At 42.1% G+C, this 9,891-nt stretch overlaps 1 protein-coding gene across 6 annotated transcripts in view; it reads right to left on the reverse strand.

The window, feature by feature from the left end:
• Positions 1 to 9,891, reverse strand: part of LOC121325002 (protein Jade-1-like) — a 40,465-nt gene that overhangs the window by 26,925 nt on the left and 3,649 nt on the right. For all 6 annotated transcript variants that reach the window (XR_005951292.1, XM_041267283.1, XM_041267281.1 and 3 more), the window contains 3 exons: positions 7,693 to 7,756; positions 6,115 to 6,206; positions 4,900 to 5,057 (listed from right to left, as the gene is read on the reverse strand). Coding sequence is in view for 5 of the 6 variants with exons in the window: in XM_041267283.1 (XP_041123217.1) it covers positions 4,900 to 5,057; positions 6,115 to 6,206; positions 7,693 to 7,756 (314 nt within the window). In the remaining variant the exon portion in view is untranslated. The remainder of the gene's footprint in view (positions 1 to 4,899; positions 5,058 to 6,114; positions 6,207 to 7,692; positions 7,757 to 9,891) is intronic.

The following is a 9,891-nucleotide window of genomic DNA, read 5'->3' on the forward strand; positions in this document are numbered from 1 at the left end:
TTTTTTTTTTAATAAAATGACAACAAGTGAAGCATCTTTAAATAAGGGGTTCTTGTACTCTAAATTCTGAAAGAGGGAACATGATTCAACCCCAGAACAGGGACCCACTTTCTCTATCAACACCTCTACACAGTACTGTGTGTGAGAGAGTGCTGTGCAATAAAAAAAACTGCCTGAAGGACAAGACACAGAGCTAAGGTCTCTTCCACTTTCAGGATGTTGTAACAGGGATAGTGGTCCTGACACCATGGTCAATACATCTATAATGCTTCACAAAGCACTGCTGAAAATGCACAGGTTCTAAGCTTCAGACTAAAGCCGATCCAGGCATGTAGTTTCACTGGGATACGCTCACCAATCATTCTCATTAGGCTAGCCAGCAACAGTACCCCCTGCTGGTCACTACTAGTACACTGTTGGGCCACCTCCTGCAGGCCTGACAGCTTGTGCAGGCCTGGGTGTGGAGTTTACAAGGTTTTAGATAGGTCTCCCGATAAACCCGAGACCATCCATCTTCCCAGGCCAGCAACAGAGCGTGCCAGCCTGTTGTTAATTACGCATAAACTCAAACCGATCAATCACAAACACTGTGGAGGATAACTTACTCCAATAATTCCATATTGTTTGCACTTCTACTGGTTCAATATTTCTTGCTGCATTGTTAGCGATACAATCACTGTGAAATCCAAACGGCTGAAATCCTGCAAAGATAGGCCTGAAATTGGCAGAAAGGACTAGCGGTTAGCAGTAGTACGTTGATTAATTGACAGCCACTTCAGTATTAGCCTCACTAAATCAATTAGTAGTGTTTCTGCATGGCAGCGACACGCGTTGCGGAAATGAATCCCACTGCTGTGCTGAGACCACAGGTATTTACTACACAAGTGGCCCGTGAAATCTCAGGTCAGATGGATTTCAGGCTGGCACTATGAAACTGGGCGGATTTTAACATGCAGAACAGTACTCAAGGCCTGGAAAGCAGACACAAGCTTAGATAAAGAAAATACAAACAGCACTACAATTCATTACCAGGAGCGTGTCGTATGTAACCAGCTTAACATTCAAGTGAGTCAATATATATTAGCAGCAATATCCAAGGAAGAAACTCTGAATGACATGAACTACTGTGTTAGACAGGGAGTGACAAGGATTAAACCAGCAGCCCGTGCATTAGCCCATCAAAATAAAACAGTACCACAGGCCATTTCACCCAAGTTTCATTAAATAACAACACGTCCATACAGTGGCGTTATAGCTTACAATCCGTGCAGTACAGTTGCATTGGGATATCAATATGTGCTAGCTGAGCCATGCCTACAAGTTAACAAAAAAGAGCTTAAATAACCTTGCAGGCTCTTAAAAAGCACAATTGTGAGCTGAACAATCCCTCCTCTGCCATGTGTTTTTAAGAAGTGAGACAGGCAATAGGTGGAGTGGACTCAGGCATGAGTGAGTGGCAAATGTCACTGTTAAAAAGCAGGGCTTGGGTGACTCATACCTATCTACCCAGGGCATTTCAAACAGAAAGCACTGGAGACTGCCTGGAATAATAAACAGCCAGGAAAGAAACTGCCTACAGCTGTCAAATAGGCAGCGATAAACACACACGTATTAGAATGCATTTTCCAATAATAACCCTCTACAAACTGTTTTACAAACACAATAGCACAGACAGTACTTGGCACTGAACCTCAGAGTAACCACCTTCTCCTCCAGGCAGTTTAGGAATTGAGTTTTCATACAAAATATTCACATCAGTGATTCGTGAGTCATCTCTTTGGCAACAGCATAGGTAGGCAGCTATAAGCAAAGTAAACAGACCCTTCCTCTGTTTGGTTATATCTGCAAAATAAAGACTGCTCAGATCCTGACTGCAAAGACAGAGCGTGCTAGACCATAAACTACACATGCCGGACCTTCCTTTTGTCTTACAATTTTACTGTTGCATTAGGTTTAAAACTGTTGTACAATAAAGAGCCACATAGCCAGCATAATATCTTATTGTGTGGAGGAAAAGAAACACACACAAAGTAATCTACAGTTCAGCACAGTAAAATCTGATTGATCATTTTTTGGTTCACAGATGACTGATTCACTCCTGCAGTGTCAGGCTTTATTGTTAAAAATGTATTTTTGACATGTTTTATTAACAGCTTACTATAAGTAGTATATTAGAAGGCATGGGGAGGGCTAAGCCTGGATTTGTATAGTGCCTATCCCTGTGTGCTCAATGTATAAGAAGCCAGAACTTAAGTGAAGACTACTATGGGTTACCTGGGCTGCCTGGCTTAGACCCCTCATCTCCCTGCTGACTGCTGTCTGTCATCAAGCATGCAGAATGAGAACTGTTTCAAAGAACAATAGGAACAGCGTCTGCTGTTATTTAAGGCTCACAAAGAACAATACTTCAATTAAACAAGCAGAAAAAGGTTTCGGTTTTCCTATGTAGTGTTACACAGAGTCAGACTTCTTCTACAGCAAAAAAGAACGTGTTTACTGCAAACTTCAAAGCAGCACAACAGCGAAAACCTGAACTTCCTGTGGAGACGTTGCAGCATCTTTTCAGGGCTGCAAACTGCAGCACATCTGAACGCTTTTCTTTTCTCTTGCCTTGGTTTTACGCAAACATGTGAAACCCACAGGGCGTGTATGCTACGAACGTCCCTCAGTGTTCCACTGATGAAGACCCCCATTCACCACAGAGCAGTGAAGGACGGGGTCTCTTACTGTCACTATGGAAAAAGTGAACAGTGAAACAGCCCTCACAGGGTCAGTCATTTACTGTGACTCATTGCTTTCTTCTCTTTTCTCATTGTCATGCCTCTTCAACGACTACAGTCTATAGGGCCAGTAATATACACACTGCAAGTAGTAGAACACCGTGATTTTAAAGCCAGTCCCTCAGAAATTCAGCCGACAATATTTCGCTGACAATAAGATGCATTTGTTAAAATACCTGAAAACAGAATGTTGATAGATTATGAGGAAAATTTACTAACTACAGAATGCAATTACAGTATCTGGCCACTATGTGGCACTGCATGCAACAACTCCATTAGAAGTAAAAGTAGAATGGAAAGGAAAGAGTATTGATTTCAGACGTACTGTTTTTGGACATATAATCAGTATTAAATAAAAGTGGTCAGAAATGAAAACTGACAGTGTGGCACACAAAGGCAAACAAACCACAGACGTTTGTGCCAATCTGTAATAATCTACATTCCTCTCAAGTCAGTGGAAACAGATCCATAAAGACGCAGGTTTAAGCTATCTGATTTCACTGCCAAGGGAAGGTGGCAGAGTGAAATCATTAAAGCTCATTAAAGTGCAGCAAAATATCAAGAGTAAAACTGCATGAATGCATTATAACGCAGGTGGAACAGAAGACCTCGTGACCTCTGGCAAAACAGCACTTTGGGGCATTCTCCTAGCCAAATATTAAGACTAAATATCTAAATCCAGTATGCCCAGGCACAGCTGTATTATGCTTCAATATCTCAATGTACCAGTGTTTCTTGCCTGTGATCTGTCAGCTAGTGCTCTGTCAGGCTTAATTTTTTTATGGCCAAAAATTCCCTATTTGTGGCCAGTTTGTAGCTTAAGAGACACTGTTTCTAATTTACTGCAGTGGAAAATTAAGCTGTGTCAATCTTTTTTTTCTTCATTTTCTTCTTCTTGTTTTGGGCTGCCCAGCTTTCGGGAGAGCTTAAGCATGACGGCGCTGCCAATCTCCCATTCATTGCTTGCTCAATGGGGTTGTTACATAATAACTAATTACTTCCACTTGGCCAAGAAACTAGTTTGTCTTCTCTACTGAACCACACTGCATCGCTGTGTGGTTAAACCATAAAAACCACCACAATGCAATTTGAATTGAAAGCTTTACTCACAGAAGCTTACAGTCTTTGTTTGGCGAATATATACCTTTGAATATATGCATGTAAAACAAAGTAGAAGCATAGTGCAATCACAGCGCATACAAGCAAATCTAAGAATGCTACAAATACAACTGGTACAAGCCAGAGTTTCTCAACTGAGGAAAAAGGAAAAATGCAAATAAAAAAGAAATATTGTACCGACTGTAGGGAGCAAAAGCTGAATGTATATTGCTTGCAACAGTGAAAGATCATTTTTTTTGTACATAAAATATATTTATTGGTTTTACAAAACAGAAGCTTCTAGAAATTCCTGGGGACCCCCCGGGCATCTTCAAGTATCTCTGGTACACCAGAGTGTAACTACTGAGCTGTCCCCTGCAGCACTCTAGTGGGTGTGCAAACTGTGCTATTTCTTACCTCCACTAACAGCAGACTTGTACTTGAATGCAAGACATTCTGAGAGCTCTATTGTGACTACAACGATACCTAAAATGTTTTATAAAAGCAAATACAGACTATTATTGATTGCTTCCATATTTACTGTGTGCAAAAGCATAAACACTGCACAGCTTAACGTGGCTCACATGTGCAACAAATATGCTTTGGATGCAATCAAACTTTACTAAAGACACTGCAGTGTGGTTCACTGCTCAGAGCACAGTTTCCCTTGAACTCTGAAAGGACTTTGTATATGCAAAATATTGTACAATGTAAATTAACAGCGACTAGGTGTGTTGTCTAGTGCCAACACCACAAGGTAAATTCATTCAAAACCTGACAATCTTTACGACCCCTCATATTTGCCTGTTATACGTAATTAATAACGGTTTCCAGAGGGGCTGTATTCATCTGTACCAAAAGTTCTGCTCAGTAAATGTTATGAAAACAGGGTGTGTCATCCGGTGTCTGCCACTTTGATGTGAGTCACAGCAACACTGATGGAATCCACCTCCCATCTGTGAAACCCACAGCAGCCAGCTCTCTAAAGCCCCATTCACGCCATCCTCCGCGGCCTCCCTACCTGACCACAGGCTCTGGGATGGCTTCCACCATGGCTGGCACCTGGACCCCCTTCTCCCACTCCTGCCTCCAGGGATCGGTGAGGACATAAAACTCATCGGGGCTCAGCTGAGAGGAGTCTGGCAGCTTCATCGCCGTAATAAAATCCGTCCTGAATACCTACAACAGCAACAACAAAAAAACAATTTAAAAAGAGCCACAGAAGAAGTTTAACTGTTTCCATTCCAATGTTCTGCATGAAGTGCCAGTTCAGTTTGAAACTGCTAAGATCACACTTAAACTCTGGGAGCATCGATAACCTGATAAATCTCTCAGCACTCCTGTTGATTTGCAACAACCAGCTTGCCTGGGTGTTTTGAAGGAAAACAATAATTAAAAACAGGGGACTAATCCAAAAGCAGAAAATCTAGTTTTTTTGTACTTGTCCCCGGTGTTTTAGATCGTACTACTTCACCTGGTAGACTATTCTGTGCATTTAAAACTTTGTGTAAAAAAGGGCTTTCTACCATTTGTTCTAAACTTACTTTTACTCAGCTTCCATTTATGTGCTCTTGTTCTAAATTTGAAGCAGTGTCTGACCCCCTCTTTAACAAGCTCCACTATATACAAACTGAACCTTCAAACAACCATGCGGCACACACTGCTACTGTGGTCCAGCGCTTACAACACCCACCACAGCAGCGCTGTTAAAACCGAAAATCAATAATTATAACAAGGGGCTCAATAAATCACAATCAAGAGCAACACGAGCAGGAAGAAAGCAGCCCTTTCTTATGGAGTTAAGAAACTGGCCAGCCCCAGCCAGCCAGTTTCACCATGATTGAGAAGGGAAGAGGAGGGTATCTTGGGTCAATGATTAGACTCTTTTTCTCTTCTGGCAGAGGTATTGGCAATGGAGCTCAACGGCACGTAGTGTTTGGCTTCATTTTGGAATGAAGTAGTATCACCTTTCAGAGGGCTTACAAAAACAGCGGTGGGTTTATGTGGACTTCTGAGCTAACACTGGGGTGGTACAGAGACCAGGAGAAGAGGACAGAGTAGGAAATCTGGGGGAATCACTGGGATTCTTAAAGACCCGGCCTGATAAAGTTTAGAGATCAACCAGTTTCGAGGAATCAGATGATCATATGTTCTTCTGTTCTCATTGCAGGCACCAGGACGCTAGCCCACAGCATCCTGCTGGGACAACCCTGGCACAGGTTCATTGAAAACTAACCTCAGAGGGCTTCTTTGGCTTGTCCTCCTGCCGAGCCCAGGTGCTGTTAGAGTTCATGTTCTTGGAACACCTAGACCAAGAGGTTACATGAACTGAAACAAAACAAGAACCACAGTTAGTTAAACAAAGCACCCTAGAGATTAATGACACATATATAAAGATGAGGTCAACTGGTTAAATGTGGGTAGGCATATACTGTATGCATGGCCAGCGATGTCTCACCTATAAAATACAGATTATTCACATATTGTCATCAACAGAAAGATGTATATATGTATACAATACTGTATATATGTGCACAAAATAGCAAGCGCACTAGTACTAGGAATCTGTTTACAAGGAGTCTCTTCTAAAGTGGCATGCTTAATACCCATGCTGCACAAGACTACTTTAATCTTCAGTGATCTGCGGGGATTACCACAGGGCTGCAACACCAACATCACATCTCTTGCACACATCTGTCTTTTTAGTTCTGTTCTGGTCTGGATTCAGACACAGGGTCAGGTGGGGTCACTTGTAAGTGGGTATTAAGTGATGAGGGTATTCAAGTTTGAACAGAGTTTGGAAAACAGAGCACGTGAAATACATGCTGATACACATCAAAGGCAATGCATTGACTTTTGAGCCCCGAATGGGTTTTTCCTCTGTAGCAGACTGTTCAAGGTTTTAAAACTCCCAAGGTAAAACTCCACGCAGCATAAAAACTAAATGACAGCTGCAGGGCTAAAATGGGTATGTGGGTATGTGTTGCTCAATGGGCAGATGCAATTGAGAGTAGGCTGAGTGAAGACATTTAATATTGTATGAAATTAGTGTGAAGACAACTACTGGAAGAAGATTCAGGAGGAAGGAAGCTCAGCTGGGCAAAACAGGAAAACCAGTTCCAAGTCCAGTATCAATAGCTTTAGTCATTGACAATAGCATTACAGTTTTGTCTTCCTAATCAAAAACAAACACAAGGCTATCCAGTACTTGAACATGCTGAGCTATTTACTTATGCACCTCACCTGAATGTTTAGTAGCCTTAAAGCATTAGAAAGCTAGAAATATTTTAATAGTCTGCCTGAAACTTAGAGGTGTAGCGGAATTAAAGGTGACAGAGAAAATCCACTGGCATTTGCGAGCTGGAATTGACAAGCACAAGGGGATTTAATCAAAAGCTCTCCTATAATAACACTTAGGGCTGTTCTGTTATAAAACACCATGGTGGCCTTGCCCTTAGAAACTGTCTAGATAGCGCTCTTGACAAAACTGAGTGACTTTCTCACCATGTGAGTTGCACAGCTCTTGGTTTTTCTCCATGCACACACCTATTCTCAGTAACAGGAGGGTTATGCATCCTCAAACGAAGGGCACACAGGTGGCCAGTGCAGCCGGCTATAAACATTCCAGGAGGGAGTTCTAGTCAGGGCTTGAAGGTTTTCTTTCCTCTTTACATTTTGTTTTTATTACTCAGGGGGCAGAGGGCAGCTGTCAAACAGAGCGGAGCGTAACCTCTTCCATTCAGTCCTGACTCACTTCAAAATAATTAGCCTCCTCTGGTGGTGGTGACCTCAACTCGATACAACGGATACTTACTGTCAGTGGTGACTGAGTCATTGCTGCTGGACGAGTATTTCCTCCTTTTCTTTTCACTTTCCATCTGATTGGGGAAAAAAAAGAAAAGAAAACAGTCAGCGAGCAGGTCAAGCGGGAATCTCGGTACATTCTGTTCTGTTTATTTTCTACTTAAGCTCCTATTCCCATGGTTGTGTGTGAACTCTGCTGCTCCACGAACCTTCGCCGGAGGGAGGGAGATGGGTTCTTTCAGTTACATTCTGCCCAAAAAGTACTGCACTTGCCAAGAAACTGTTGTGAGTGCAGCAGAGAGTAAGCAAGCAGCAGTGAAAAAGGAACACGGTTTACAGTCTATACTATGCCCTCAATCACTGCATACTCCAATGGGCATCTGCTGCTTGGAATACCCATCTCCTCTCTAGCAAGTTCTCCCTAAGTCCCCTCAGCAACCCTACCGAGTCCCGTCCCTCAAGGGGTATATATAGGAGAGGGGTCAACGTTTTGGTCAAAATGGGCCATATTTTAAAACAAGCACAAAGCTACATTTTCCGAGAGGAATAATGCAAAATAAAAACAACAACAATAACGATATCTAGTGAAACTAGCCAGAAACAACTTAGTGGTACCAAGGAGGAGTTGATTTATTGTAGAACATGTGCCTTTGAACGAACATGAAGAAAGCACAATAATGGTTACCATTACTGCAAGTGCTAAATAAAAATAGCGAAGCAAACCACACCTACAGTAGTACAGGTGGTGGCCACATAAAGAGGACATCCACACGCTTTCATTAGTCCAATGAATACTGACAGATAATAGCGCACATGAAGCTCTGTCATGTACTTGTGGCTTCTGGTCTTGTATGCCCCACTCTCTTTTCATAGTTCTTAGATGACTTACAGTAGGTAACCTGATCCCTTTTTAATGTCAACAGAGGTTCTATCCATTGTTGCCACACACACACACACACACACACACACATCACATCGCACATACCCGCACGCACGCACGCACACCACTGCCACTGACTAGTATGCCTGAGCAACTTCTTGTGTTGCTAAAGAGAAAATCAGCCAGCATTTTTGTACAAAGGTAGATATATAAACAAGGGAGCCACATGACGTCAAGAAAAGCCGGGCAGTGTGCCAGTCTCCCTTGCATGTGCTCTTTTTAAAGAGTCTTCCCCCCTCACTCGCACATTTTTTTAATTTAAAGCTGGTGCTGCGATGCTTTATATGTCCAATATTCCCTGTCTGCTAAACTAGAAAGCAACAACACCAGAATGATGATGTCATGAGCATTCCCAGAGGGCCTGGCTTCTGCTCCCACTTCACTTACAAAGACACACCAATTGAGCTATTTTTGGAGGAAGAAAACGCACAACAGCCAGTAGCATTCAACTGGAATTAGCTCATTTGAAAACAAAATACTTACCTTGGTTGTAAGAAAAAACAAGCAACTCATTAAAAATGACCTGCTTAAATTATCAGTCAGCCATCACAGTATCCGATGGCCTTCAAATCTAAATAAAGCCAAAATAGCACTGGGCTACTGTTATACAGCATTAAAACTATGCAGTCACTACAATTTTATATCTGTACTACTTGAACAGCAGTTATAGTGCAGCTTGAACCCTAGCTGTTGTGTAGGTAGTCTGAATTTATTTGTCTTCTGCAGTTTGCTTTATTGCAGATGCTTTCATATGGTTCTCTAGACTAACTGCATTCACTACTGTTTTCATGGCTCTAATTTGTCTTATTGAGGGCACTAAATGCTTTGAACTGAATGCTCCACTTAGGTTTCAATTCCCAACAAACATCACACCAGAGAAATTAACCACAAACACACAGGCCAACAAACTACTTGAAATGCCAATGAGAGGAGAGCTGATGAGTCACTCGAGCGCAATAGTACCAAGGAACCGAGCGAGGGATTTGTCTGTCGAAACAAGGCTTTCATTCAGAATGTTTGAAGTGGCATCAAATTTACCAGTCAAATAAGGGAGATGACGTCACTCGGTTAGATATTAAACCAGGGGAGGGTCTGTTTCGTAGATGTTCAAGATTCTGTGGAACTCTTTGAAAGGAAGGTGGTCATCCCCAGAGCAGGTCATATTTATCACAGGCTGAATTTTCAATTATCCTGGCTAGATACACCTTACCCTGCGAGTAAGACTACTTTAACCCTCTGAATTTGTATGACTCATTTTTTTCCCACTTT

The sequence above is a fragment of the Polyodon spathula genome, chromosome 12 (genome assembly GCF_017654505.1).
Source record: "Polyodon spathula isolate WHYD16114869_AA chromosome 12, ASM1765450v1, whole genome shotgun sequence".
In the NCBI taxonomy this organism is placed as follows: Eukaryota; Metazoa; Chordata; class Actinopteri; order Acipenseriformes; family Polyodontidae; genus Polyodon; species Polyodon spathula.